Here is a 13597-nt window from a genome sequence, read left to right on the forward strand (position 1 = left end):
TGTGAATTACATTGATTGATTTTTAAATATTCAACCAAGCTTGCATTCCTAGGATAAAACCCCATTGGTCTTAATGTATTATCCTTTTGATGGATTGAATTTGCTAAAATGTTATTAATTTTTGTATCTGTGTTTATGAGGGATATTGGTCCGTAGTTTTCTTGAAATATCTTTATCTAGTTTGAGTATCAGAGTAGTGCTGTTTATTGTTATGACGCAGGATTGCGCAGAAAGCCAGAGTACTCGAAACTGTGAAGAACCAAGGCAGCTTCTCGTCATTTGCCTCTGATTTGTCTATCTTGCCTGCCTCTTTCTCTCTCTGGAACCGCATAGTGCTTTTGCTGTGCTCCTCTCTGTGCATCTGCTAGCCTCCCTCTACCTGAGGGTTACAGTAGCCCAGTTTAGCTCCTTATGCATGAATGGGAAACTTCTTTGAAATGGGGAGGTGTCTCCTGACTCCTTTTATTATCTCGCCTGGGGAGAAATGCTGGGAAAAGATAATCCCTCTCTCCACTTTACTTTCCTCCATTGTTTGAGGCACTGAGAGGCGGGGTTATTTTTGTTTTATGATAGAATTATTGAAACTACAGATAGGCGTAAACTCAGTCTGGAGAGTTCTCACTGTTGGTTTTTTTTTCTTTTTAACATTGCCTGTTTCCTTACTTTGTTGCAGTATAACATTATTTATCTTTGGGAAAGGACATAGAAAACTTATAGTACCTTGCTTTAGGAACAATGGTCATAATTTATTAATTCTCTTTCTTTTCTCAAAGAGGGAAGAATTATATGATGGACTAATATATGTAACATACGACATTCTGAAAAAGGCAAAACCATAGGGAGAGAAAACAGATCAGTGGTTGCCAGGGCCTACAGGTAGGGGGAGTGGTTGACTATAAAACATGATGGGATTTTTTGGGAGGATGGAACTATTTTGTAAGTGACTGTATGCATTTGTAAACTCTACACTATAAGGGCACATGTAAATTATAATATAGAAAACTTGATTTTAAAAAGGTCCCTGGTACATAAAGGGATAGGGGATGGGGATATATCCTTTTTTTTTTTTAACACAAAAGTAGCACATGTAATGCTTTAACTCTCCATGGGTATTAAAGATGAATAATAAATGATGATTCATCTTACCAGCAAGACTGTCTATAAACCCATAGTAGTAAAAACTATGATGTAGACACGGAGAATGACAAAATAATAGGTCAAAAGAGAGAACCTAGAAACAAACCCATTTTATATATAGGAACTTGACATATGACAAAAATGTCATTGCAAATAGGAAAGGAAAGGGTGAGAATTCAACAACTGATACTGGGATAATTGGCATATGAAAGAGATTAAATTACATCTCAATAGTACAGAATACGGAAACATGGATTTCAGCCAGACTAAACACCTAAATTTAAAAGGCAAAACACTAAAACTTTTAACATAAATAATAGAATATCTTCAGGATATCAGAGTAAACAAGGTTGTCTTAGGACATAGGAAATAGGACCAATAAGGAAAAGGAAGACCTCATATGACATGAGGAGTGGAGGCCTCAGAGTTATAGAAGAGCATATAAAATATACAACTGTTGGGTTTTTAAAGGAGCAAAAGTAGTGAGATATACATTTATTGTGTAACTGTGGAGAAGAACTTTGGAAGTAAACAAAAGAAACTAATAGTGGTTATCTTAGAATGAAAGGAGATTGCAGATGGGTTGGAAGGTGATATAGTTTGGATGTGTGTCCCCATTCAGATATCATATTGAAATATAATTCCCAGTGTTGGAGGTGGGGCCTGGTGGGAGGTGATTGGATCATGGGGGCAGATTTCTCTTGAATGGTTTAGCACCATCCCCATTGGTACTATCCTCGAAATAGTGACTGTGTTCTCGTGAGACGTGGTCATTTAAAAGTGTGTAGCACCTCCTTCCTTCACTTTCTTGTTTCTGCCCTGGCCATGACATGCCTGCTCCCCCTTTGCCTTCCGCCACGATTGTAACTTTCCTGAGGCCTCTCCAGAAGCTGAGCAGATGCCAGCATCATCCTTCCTGTACAGCCTACAGAACTGTGAGCTAATTAAATCTCTTTTCTTTATAAATTATCCAGTCTCTGGTATTTCTTTATAGAAATGTGAGAACAGATTAATACAAAAGGAGAAGTTCATATACCTCTATAATATTTTGGGATTTTGAACCATGTAAATGTGTTATCTACCTTAAAAAGTCAGTCTAAAAAATAAGCTTGTAAGTGTAGCCTCATATTTTATTTATTAATAAAATATTACAAATACAATAAAAACATAATAAAAGCTCAAATTATATTATTATGTTAAACTGTAGTAAAATTAAATTGAAAAATGAAAACAAAAGATTGTGTTTGTCTTTTTACAGGGGATGAAGGAACAGAAACTTGAAGCCAAAAAGAAGCGTAATGAAGAAATAGAGGCAGAAAGACAAATTCTTGATCTGGAAGAAGAAATACACAAACAAGGAAAAAGAAAAAAGGCCATTGAAAATGCAAAGCAATATCAATTTTACCAGACAGAAAGAGTGAAAAACTTTCATGTACTACTTGAGTTTTCTTGTATTTTTATATATATTTAACATATCTGTACATAATTAGGCATCATTTTCTTAAAGTACTATAATTTTTCTTTTGTAGTCGGGACTTCTTCTTAGTAGAGTTATGAAAGAACGTGATGCCCAGATTGAATTCCGAAAGAGTAAGATAAAATCAGATAAAAAATGGGAGGCACAGTTGAAACTCAACATTGAAAAAGCTTTTAAAGAAGAACAAGAAAAAGCAGAAAAACGACACAGAGAAAGGGTGGCTCTTGCTGAAGATCATCTAAAACAGTATGTATACATAAAATATCTTTTTGTACCTTTCTCATTTTCTCATAATGGATGTAGCTTTTTTCTGATTATAAAAGTAATACATGCTAAAATAATTAGTCAGTAGAAAAAGTACAAAAAGGAGGTTAAAAATCACTATCACTTTCTTACCCAGAGATTGTATATTGGTTATTATTGTCATAATAATGCAACATAATACGCAACCACACAATCTAGTGGCATGCAAAAAAAACATGTTTACTTCTCATGCATCTGGGGGTTGGCTGATCTAGGCTGGAATCAGCTGGGCAGCTTTTCTTCAAGCTGTAGGACTGGCTGGGTTTGCTTATTGTTGTGGAGAGGATTCTGATCCGCTCCATGTGTATACGTTCTGAGGTTCAGGATGAAGCAGCCACATGGGGAAACTTTTCACATGGTATTGATAGAGATGCAAGAGAGCAAGTCCGAGCATGCAAGAACACAGCTTAACCCAAAGTCAATGGACAAGGAAGTATACTTGGCCTTCCAACAGCCTAAAGCAACCACATGGCCAACCCCAACAACAATAATGGAACAGAGAAGTAGACTTCCATTAAAGTGAGGCAGGAAGGGGAAGGGAGTGAATCTTTTTTGAACAATAAATCTAAACTACGAAAGGAAGTTACTATTACTGTTTTGGTGTATAGCCATGTAGTTTTTTTTTTAATGAAGGAGGCATCAGGCTTATTGAAATAAAATTTGCATTCAGTAAAGTTCACCTTTTAAAAAGTATAGTTGCATAACTACCACTCAAATCAAGATATGGAACATTTCCATCACTCCCAAAATTTCCCTCATGCCCCTTTGCTGTAAGTTCTATCTCCTGCTCCCAGCCTCTATCAGTAATTGATCTGGCGACGCAGACTTTTTTTCTGAACATATATACTCACATTTTATAAAATGAAATTTGAATTAGCAGCATTGTCTTATTACATGCTTTTTTCACATACCTGTATGTCATGTATATAATTTATCAAAATCACATTATGTCTGAATGACACAGACATCAGTTCTCAGAATATGTATATATATATATATATATATATATAACCAAATTGTGTATTTTTCAATTCAGTCCTTAGTAACAAGGGAAGAAAAACCTTTGGATTTATTGTTATGTTTTTCTTTGGCAGTGTAGAGATCTAAAGGTTTGTACAAGTTAGGGACAAAGCCATTGGCAGAGGGAGGCAAGTCTTTGACCAGTGAATCACTTGTGTTTGAGAAATCTCTTTTGTTATAGTGCAGCTCAGAGGTGGCAGTCAGATTTCCAGCAAGCTACCTGGCAAGTGCTAACACCTTCACAGGCTGTCTATCCTCCTATAGCCTTTGTATCTGGGCTGTGTTTGGGCCACAGTGTGTTTTTTCCTTGTAGTACGTGTCAGTAGGTTAGAGGTTCAAGCTGGTGTAGGATTTATTTTAGTTGTTTCTTTGGCATATCTTCAGTGCAGTCTTGGAAATGTTCATCAAGCTCTGACGTCAGCATAAATTCCTTTACTTACTTCTCATGGGGGGCTTTGTCCTTGTGCATGGTGACCAAGTGTTACCTATCCTCACTGTACTCTCAACTGTTCTATTTTCTTTTGAAATCTCTTGAAAATTCACTTATTTGGATAAGACCAGTGGTATAGAATTTCTCCTTTATATTGGGTGCATTTTGGGGAATTAGGAGAGGAAGGATGTTGTGATGATTAATGTTAGATATCAACTTGATGGGATTGAAGGATGCCTAGATGGCTGGTAAAGTATCATTTCTGGGTGTGTCTGCGAGCTTGTCACCAGAGGAGACAGACATTTGAGTCAGTGGTCTCAGAGAAGAAGACCCACCCTCAGTGTGGGTGGGCACCATCCAGTCGGCTGCCGGCACAGCTAGAACAAAGCAGGTAGAAGAAGGTAGGCTAATCTTGCTTGCTGAGCCTTCTGGCTTCCTTATTTATTGGTGCCAGATGCTTCCTTCTGCTTTTCCTGCCCTTGGACATCAGATTCCAGGTTCTTCCATCATTAGACTCTGGGACTTGCACCAGCGGCTTGCTGGGGGCTCTCGGGCCTTTGGCCACAGACTGAAGGCTGCACTGTGAGCTTCCCTGGTTTTGAGGCTTTTGGACTCCGACTGAACACCACGGGTTTCTGTCTTCCTCAGTTTGCAGACAGACTATTGTAGGACTTCGCCTTGTAATAGTGTGAGCTAATTCTCCCAAATAAACTCACATATACACACACACCCTCTTGGTTCTGTTTCTCTGGAGAACCCCTGACTAATAGAGATGTTCAACATGTGAACCTGGGTTGCCAATTTGTTTCCAAAGTCCTACAGCTTGAATTTAATAAGAAACATTCAAATCTGTAATTGGAAACAACATAGGAAATTATAAATCTATTATTATATATTTAAGTATATGAGTTTACAAACTTATCGCCAAGCTGTATTCTGTTTAATGTTTATTCATTATGGGTTTTATAGAATTCAGAATGCATGTTACTTTAAAATACTGTTAGGAATAGGGATGAACCTATAAAAAAAACCTCTTTAAACCAATAGAAATGGAATAGCAGCACTAGTATTACCCTGAGTTGGAAAGAGCAGCATGTAGCAGAAAACAGATGCAAAGGAGAGTTACTTTCCCCTTTCTTGAATAAGAGTTTATTCAGGAGCAAAATTTCAAAATAGGCTATTTATTCATTCACTAGAATATTCCTTCATTCATTCATACAAACATTTATTGAACAACCTCCATTTGCCAGTCACTATTGTAGTCATTGAGAATACAAAGATGAATATGATGTAGTCTTCTTAAGAAGTTCATGGCTGGGCACGGTGGCTCACGCCTCCCAATCCCAGCACTTTGGTAGGCCAAGGTGGGTGGATCACTTGAGGTCAGGAGTTCGAGACCAGCTTGACCAACATGGTGAAACCCTGTCTCTACTAAAAAAATACAAAATTAGCCAAGCATGGTGGCACACACCTGTAATCTCAGCTACTCAGGAGGCTGAGGCAAGAGAATCGCTTGAACCTGGGAGGCGAAGGTTGCAGTGAGCCAAGATCGTGCCATTGTACTCCAGCCTGGGCAACAAGAGCGAAACTCCATCTCAAAAAAAAAAAAAAAAAAAAAAAATTCAGAATCTGGGAGTGGAGAGTACAGAAATGGAACAAATAATTAGAATGTAATGATAAGTATTTTGGCAGATAAGTATATGATATGTGTAGAGGGTGTGTGGAAGCATGTAAAATGAGTATCTGATCCAGTCTAGAGAAGGCTTTGCAGAAGAAACTGGTTCATGTGCCTAATTTCAAAGAATGAATAGTAATAAGCCATGCTAAGAGTGGGCTGTAGAGGTATTTTAAGCACAAGTGAAGGCCCAGAGTGGGATAGAATATGGTGGATTTGGAGAACTCCAAGTAGTCAAGATGGCTGTAGTATAAAAGACAAAGGGGGCATTGTGAAAGATATGGTTGGAGAGATAGGCTAGGATCGGCTCATGGTGTCTTTTGTAGGTCATGTGCCTTAAGGCCTGCCAAAATTTGGAATGACTGTCTTCTTTGGGCAGAGACCATATTTTAATTATTTTAATCACAAACAAATGGAAATTGCAGAATACCAAGGGGCAAGTCTCTTTTTGCATGCCCTATTAATGTATTACCAAGTGCTACCTTGCGGTGATTTAAAATATTTCCACACGTTCTTTGATACCCCTTCCTTCAGAGGATGAAGCCCAATTTAGCTCCCTCTTAAGTATGGCTATACATAGTAAGTCATTTCCAAGAAATAGAATGTGTCAGAAATAATGGTGTGTGACATCTAAGCTTAGGATACTAAAGGCAATGTGGCTTCCTCCTTGCTGTCTCCCATGGATTGCTCATTGGGGAACCTAACTGCCGTGGTGTAAGGATACTCAAGCACATCAATGGAGAGGTCCATGTAGCAAGGACCTGAGGTACCCTGACACCAAATATGTGAAAGTAGATTCTCCAGGCTCATTTAAGCCCTTAGATGACTACTGCTTCAGCTGGCATCTTGACTACAACATTAGTTGAGAACCATCCAACTAAGTCACTCCCAGGTTTCTGACTCTCAGGAATGGTATGAGATAATAAGTGTTCATTGTTTTAAGCTATTAAGTTTTAGAGTAATTAGTTATTCAGCAATAGAAAACAAATACATTGCACAGCTGCTGGCCCTGTGCCTGAAAGTGAAAATTTTCACATGCTTTCTAAACAATCTATCCTATGCTACTGTGGGGCTTTGACTAGTTAAGAGTCTTTGTGTGACTCATAGCCCATTGGGTGTGACAGGGATAAGACAAATAAGATACCACAGTGACACCAAAATCCCAAAATAGAGGGATTTTGACCAGGAATCTTATACATAATTATTAAAAAGAAACTTAACACCGTAGCTATAGACACTGTATAGGTCTTCTTTCTTCTATATATAGGTAAGGCTTTCTCTAGGAACAGACACATAGACTTTGCTTAAGAAAAAACTCACTAATTACTGTCTGTTAATCCCATCAGCTTCACACACAAAAAAAGGAAAAATGGTCATAGGATAGTTTGCATCACTTTTCCCTAGATAAAGATTATTTAGGGAAAGAGTAGAAAGAGAGAAGAGGGCTTAAGTGATCTCATCCATTTTACAGATGAAAGTGCCATCCTAAATCTGATAGCTCTAGTCTAGATCATCCCTTTGAACCCCAGCTTCACATATCCAGCTGCTTCCATGGTATCTCCATTTCAATGTCTCATAGTATCTCAAACTTAAAATGTCTACACAGAATTATTGATTTCCAGTGGCATTTTTTTTTTTTAAGACGGAGTCTCGCTGTGTCGCCCAGACTGGAGTGCAGTGGTGCGATCTTGGCTCACTGCAAGCTGTGCCTCCTCCAGCGGCATCTTTATCCAACCAGTTTTTCAAACCAGAAACCTAAGAATTCACCTTGATTCCTCATTTTCCTTTATCTTCCACATCAGGTCTCTCAGCAATTCATGTTGATTTTTTTCTGCAAAACAAATCATGAATTTACTGCCATCATCTAGTCCAGGCTACCCTCATATATTCACGTGGGTTGTTGTATCAGTCTCTTAATTGGCCTCACATTATTTATTTGCCAAATTCTTCTTTACTTGTCATCCAGAGATATTTTATCAAGATGAAAATTGATCATATTATTATTCTACCTTAAGCACTTCAATGGCTTTCCATTCAACTTAAAATAAAATGGAAATTGACATAGCCTCCAAGGCTCTGTATGATCTGGCCTGCCTACTTCTCAACCTCCTCTCCTACCATTCCTTCCTCTTAGTTATGAAGCCTCCATTACACTGATCTTCCAGGGCCTCGAGCATCTACCAAACTCTTGCTTGCCTCATGTTTTCTCTACTGTCTGGAATTTTACCCTTCCATTCTTCCTCTGTGGACCTCTTACCAGCTCAGATAGGCCTTCCTGTCTTAGAGTTCAACTTTGGTGAAAGTTATCTAAGTACCTCAATTATTACTCTTTTACTTAGTCTCTTATTTTTTAAAAAACACTACAATTTGTAATTACATTGTCTATTTATAGACATACCTTGTTTGATTGTGCTTTGCTTTATTGTACTTTGCAGTTATTGTGTTTTTTACAAATCGAAGATTTGTGGCAACCCTGCATTGAGCGAATTTATCAGCACCATTTGTTCAACAGCATGTCACTTTATGTCTCTGTGTCACATTTTGGTCACTCTCGCAGTATTTCAAATTCCTCAATATTAGTGTATCTATTATGGTGATCTGTGATCAGTGATCTTTGATGTTACTATTGTAATGTTTTGGGGTGCCACGAACTGTACCCATATAAGATGGCAAACTTAATTGAGGAATATTTTGTGTGTTCTGACTGCTCTACCAAGCACTGTTCTCCTATCTCTCTCTCTTACCTTGGGCCTCCTTCTTCCCTGAGACACAACAATATTGAAATCAGGCCAATTAATAACCTTATAATGGCTTCTAAGTGTTCAAATGAAAGGAAGAGGTGCATGTCTCTCACTTGAAATCAAAAGCTAGAAATGATTAAACTTAGTGAGGAAGACATGTCAAAAGCCAAATAGGCTGAAGGCTGAGTCTCTTCCACCAAACAGCCAAGCTTTGAATGCAAAGGAAAAGTTCTTGAAGGAAATTAAAAGTGCTCCTCTAGTGAACACACAAATGATAAGAGAGCCAAACAGCCTTATTGCTGATATGGAGAAAATTCTAGTGGTTTGGATAGAAGCTCAAACCAGCCCTGACATTCCCTTAAACCAAAGCTTAATCCAGAATGAGATCCTAACTCTCTTCAAGTCTGTGATGGCTGGAGAGGTACGGACACTGCAGAAGAAAAACTTGAAGCTAGCAGAAGTTGGTTCATGAGGTTTGAGGAAAGAAGCTGCCTCCATAACATAAATGTACAAGGTGAAGCATCAAGTGCTAATGTAAAAGCTGCAGCAAGTTATCCAGAAGATCTGGCTAAAATCACTGATGAAGGTGGCCACACTAAACAACAGATTTCCAGTGTAGATGAAGCAGTCTTACATTGGAAGAAAATGCCATCTAGGACTTTCATAGCTAGAAGAGAAATCAATGCCTGGCTTTAAAGTTTTAAAGGGCAGACTGACTTCCTTGTTAGCAGCTAATGTAGCTGGTGACTTTAAGCTGAAGCCAATGCTCATTTACCATTCTAAAAATCCTAGGACTCTTAAGAATTATGTTAAATCTTCTCTGCCTGGGCACTGAAATGGAACTACAAAGCTAAGATGACATTACATGTGTTTACAGCAAGGCTTACTGAATATTTTAAGCCCACTATTGACATCTGCTGCTCAGAAAAAAATATTCCTTTCAAAATATTACTGCTCATTGACAATGCACCTGGTCATTGTCAATGAGCAGTAATAAGAGTTCTGATGGAGGTATACAAGAGATTAATGTTGTTTTCATGGCTGTTAACATAACATCCATTCTGCAGCCCATGGATCAAGGAGTAATTTAGACTTTCAAGTCTTACTGTTGAAGAAATGCATTTCATAAGACTATAGCTGCCGTAGATAACGATTCCTCTAATGGATCTGGGGAAAGTAAATTGAAAACCTTCTGGAAAGGATTCACCATTCCAGTTGCCATTAAGAACATTTGGGCCAGGTGCAGTGGCTCATGCCTGTAATCCCAGCACTTTGGGAGGCCGAGGTGGTTGGATCACCTGAGTTCAGAAGTTCGAGACCAGCCTGGCCAACATGGTGAAACCCTGTCTCTACTAAAAATACAAAAATTAGCCAGGCATGGTGGCAGGCACCTGTAATCCCAGCTACTCAGGAGGCTGAGGCAGGAGAATCTCTTGAACCCGGGGGGCAGAGGTTGCAGTGAGCCAAGATTGCTCCATTGCACTCCAGCCTGGGCAACAAGAGCGAAACTCCATCTCAAAAAAAAAAAAAAAAAAAAAGAAAAAACAAAATTTGTGATTCATAGGAGAAGGTTAAAATATCAACATCATTAATAAGAGTTTGGAAGAAATTGATTCCAACCTTCATGGATGACTTTGAGGGGTTCAAGACTTCAGTGGAGAAAGTAACTGCAGATGTGGTGTCAACAGCAAGAGAACTAGAATTAGAAGTGGAGCCTGAAGATATGAGTGAATTGCTGCAATCTCATGATAAAACTTGAATGGATGACAAGCTGATTCTTAGGGATGAGCAAAGAAAGTGGTTTCTTGAGATGGAATCTACTGTGGGTGAAGATGCTGTGAAAACCATTCAAATGGTAGCAAAGGATTTAGAATATTATATAAACTTAGTTGATAAAGCAGCAACAGGTTGAGAGGATTGACTCTAATTTTGAAAGAAGTCCTACTGTGGGTTAAATGCCATCTAACAGCATTACATACTACAGAGAAATCTTCTGTGAAGAGTCAATTAATATGGCAAGCTTCATTGTCTTATTTTAATAAATTGCCACAGCCACTTCAGCCTTCAAAAGCCACCACCCTGATCAGTCAGCACCCATCAACGTCAAGGCAAGACCCTCTACCAGCAGAAAGATTCTGACTTCTTGAAGGCTGAGATGGTTGTTAGCATGTTTTAGCAATAAAGTATTTTTTAATTAAGGTGTATACATTTTTTAGACATGATGCTATTGTATACTGAATAGACTACAGTATAGTGTAAGCATAACTTTTATATGCAATGGGAAACCAAAACATTTGAGTGACTTACTTTATTGAGATATTCATTTTATTGCAGTAGTTTGGAACCAAGCCCACAATATCTCTGAGGTATGCCTGTACTTTATTTGTTTGTTTGTTTTTGCTTGTCTCTCTCACTAGAATTCGAGCTTCTTGAGTGAGCCATGTCTGTTTTATCATTGTAGTAGAAATTCAATAAATACTAGGCAAATGAATGAGAGGTCTAAGGATTAGAGAAGAGTTAGGTATAATTCTTAAGTCCTTAGCATAGGTAACTGAAAAGATGGTGGTACTGTTCACCAAAATAAAGAAAAGAGACCAAAAGGATCAGTTTAGAAGAGGAGGATGATGAATTTGGTTTTAGACATAGAGAAGGTAAAGTACCTGTGTAATAGCCAGGTGATGATGCCTAGTGGGTTGTCTCTATAAGAATCAAGGTAGGCTGGGCAAGGTGGTTCATGCCTATCATCCTAGCAGTTTGGGAGGTCAAGCGGGGAGGATCACTTGAGCCCAGGAGTTCAAAGACCATCCTGGGTAACATAGTGAGTCCCCCGTGGAGTTCTAATTAGGGAAAAGGAGTCAGGCTGGTGGGAGCAAGAAAAAGCCAAAAGAAGATGCAGATAAGCTACAAGCCTGCCTTTCTTCCTGATTCAGGACACATAGCCCTTCTGCACAAATAATTCACAATCTTCCTTTGCTCAACTACCACCAGCCACCTGCAAGTAAGCTCACTGCAACCTTGATGTTATCAGTACTGCACAAAGCCCTCCTCAGCATACAGCATAAACACTATTCTATAAAATCTCCAGCAAGCCTTGTTTCCTCGCAGTCAGCCTCTCTCTTGCAGGCTGCCCATTGCCTCACTGGCAATGTATTTTTATACTTTTTCTAATAAATCTGCCTTTCTTTATCTACAATTGTCTTGGCAAATTCTTTTACCCTCATGCCAATAGCCCAGATAGCCATCCTTCCCCTGCAACAACTCTGTCTCTCTCTTAAAAAAAAAATAATAAAAGCTGGAATTAGCTGGGTGTGGTGGTGCATGCCTGTAGTTCCAGCTCGGGAGGCTGAGGCAGAAGGATCACTTGAACCCAGGAGTTTGAGGTTGCAGTGAGCTATGAGGTTGCAGTGAGCTATGATTGCACCACTACACTCCAGCCTGGATGACAGAGTGAGACCCTGTCTCAAAAAACAGTTTTAAAAAATGAAAGAATCAAACTTGTCTGTTGTAACAGAGAGAGAGAACTCAGTTTGGATGTTTGACTACTGACTTCTTTTTTAGGCCTCACCCTCACTTCCTTTTTGGCCCTACATCTGTACAGGCTGATAAAGAAGGCTCCTGGAACTCTCCTCCTCCTCTTTTGGCACAAGTGCTTAATTTAAATCCCCCCTGCTCAGAAACTTTTCCTCAGTCCCACTTCCCTCTGCTTTGTGCAAAGCAATCAAGACCTACTTGTGCTGCCCAGCTCTTCCTAGGAGTCCCTCATGTGAGTAATACTTTCTACCAAGTTTTCTTGGAATGTAGTGTCATCAGTCTGGACATCTGAACCAAATTTTGGGTAGTGGTCTTTCTTGCTTTTACAGGAGAACTATACAACATCTATATAAGCCCAAGAATCAGATCTGTGCTAGATAAATACAGGTTTGGAACCTTCAGAATGTGAATCAAGGATAGCAAGGAGCTGACTCAAGGAGAGCAAGGCATTGACATATTCAACTCTGATTGCCTGGTAGAGGCTGCCCAATGCATTGTTTGAGAAGGACCAAGAATCAGCAGGACAGAGTTTTGTGCTGGTTGCTGACTCTGCTTTGGGAATGGGAGTTGGAAGTAATGGTATGAATGTTATGTGTTTCTTCCTTGAACTAGAGGATCTCAAATTTACTTCAACAAGTCAACTTTACATTAAGCCAAATTAATGGCATATAGATGACAAGTCTATTCAAACTACCCAAACTAAAGAAAAAGTCTCTTTTGACAGCTAATTAAATTTTTAATTATTGTAAATTATTATGTAAGTCACTGGCAATATATTACATTTTAACTGACATTAGAGATATTTTTGTTATTATTCTTAGAATAGATGAATTTTTTGCTGAAATGACAAATTATCCAATGGGTGCATAGTTATGTTAGTGATTTCCAGATTTGCTAAGAAATGCTAAAGTTGAAAAATTTTAAAGTATCTTGTTGTTTTCTCTTAAAGTAGCAATTTAAAAACTTCAAAAGCTTCTGGTCTTAGAATTGGATAAATCTCTTTTTACAATGTTCTTCAAATCTTTTTTTTTTTTTTTTTTTTTTTTTTGAGACAGGGTCTTGCTCTCACTCAGGCCAGAGTGCAGTGGCGTGATCTCAGCTCTCTGCAACCTCTGCCACCCAGGTTCAAGCGATTTCCTGCCTCAGCCTCCCAAGTAGCTGGGTCTACAGGTGGACACCACCACATCCAGCTAAATTTTTTTTTTTTTTTTTTTTTTTTTTTTAGTAGAGATGGGGTTTCATTATGTTGGCCAGGCTGGTCTCAAACTCCTGACCTCAGGTGA

The 13597-nt window shown here is 38.7% G+C and overlaps 1 protein-coding gene across 3 annotated transcripts in view; it reads left to right on the plus strand.

Annotated features, from left to right (window-relative positions):
• The window catches only part of CFAP210 (cilia and flagella associated protein 210), a 53394-nt gene that overhangs the window by 17364 nt on the left and 22433 nt on the right, over positions 1-13597 (plus strand). For 2 of the 3 annotated variants that reach the window (XM_032755452.2, XM_058441324.1), the window contains 2 exons: positions 2396-2569; positions 2667-2860. In XM_032755452.2, the coding sequence (XP_032611343.1) occupies positions 2396-2569; positions 2667-2860 (368 nt within the window). Of the gene's footprint in view, positions 1-773; positions 877-2395; positions 2570-2666; positions 2861-13597 lie in introns of all 3 variants that reach the window. The other variant, XM_058441327.1, reaches the window with a different exon arrangement.

This window comes from Hylobates moloch, unplaced genomic scaffold (assembly GCF_009828535.3).
Source record: "Hylobates moloch isolate HMO894 unplaced genomic scaffold, HMol_V3 SCAFFOLD_1, whole genome shotgun sequence".
In the NCBI taxonomy this organism is placed as follows: domain Eukaryota; kingdom Metazoa; phylum Chordata; class Mammalia; order Primates; family Hylobatidae; genus Hylobates; species Hylobates moloch.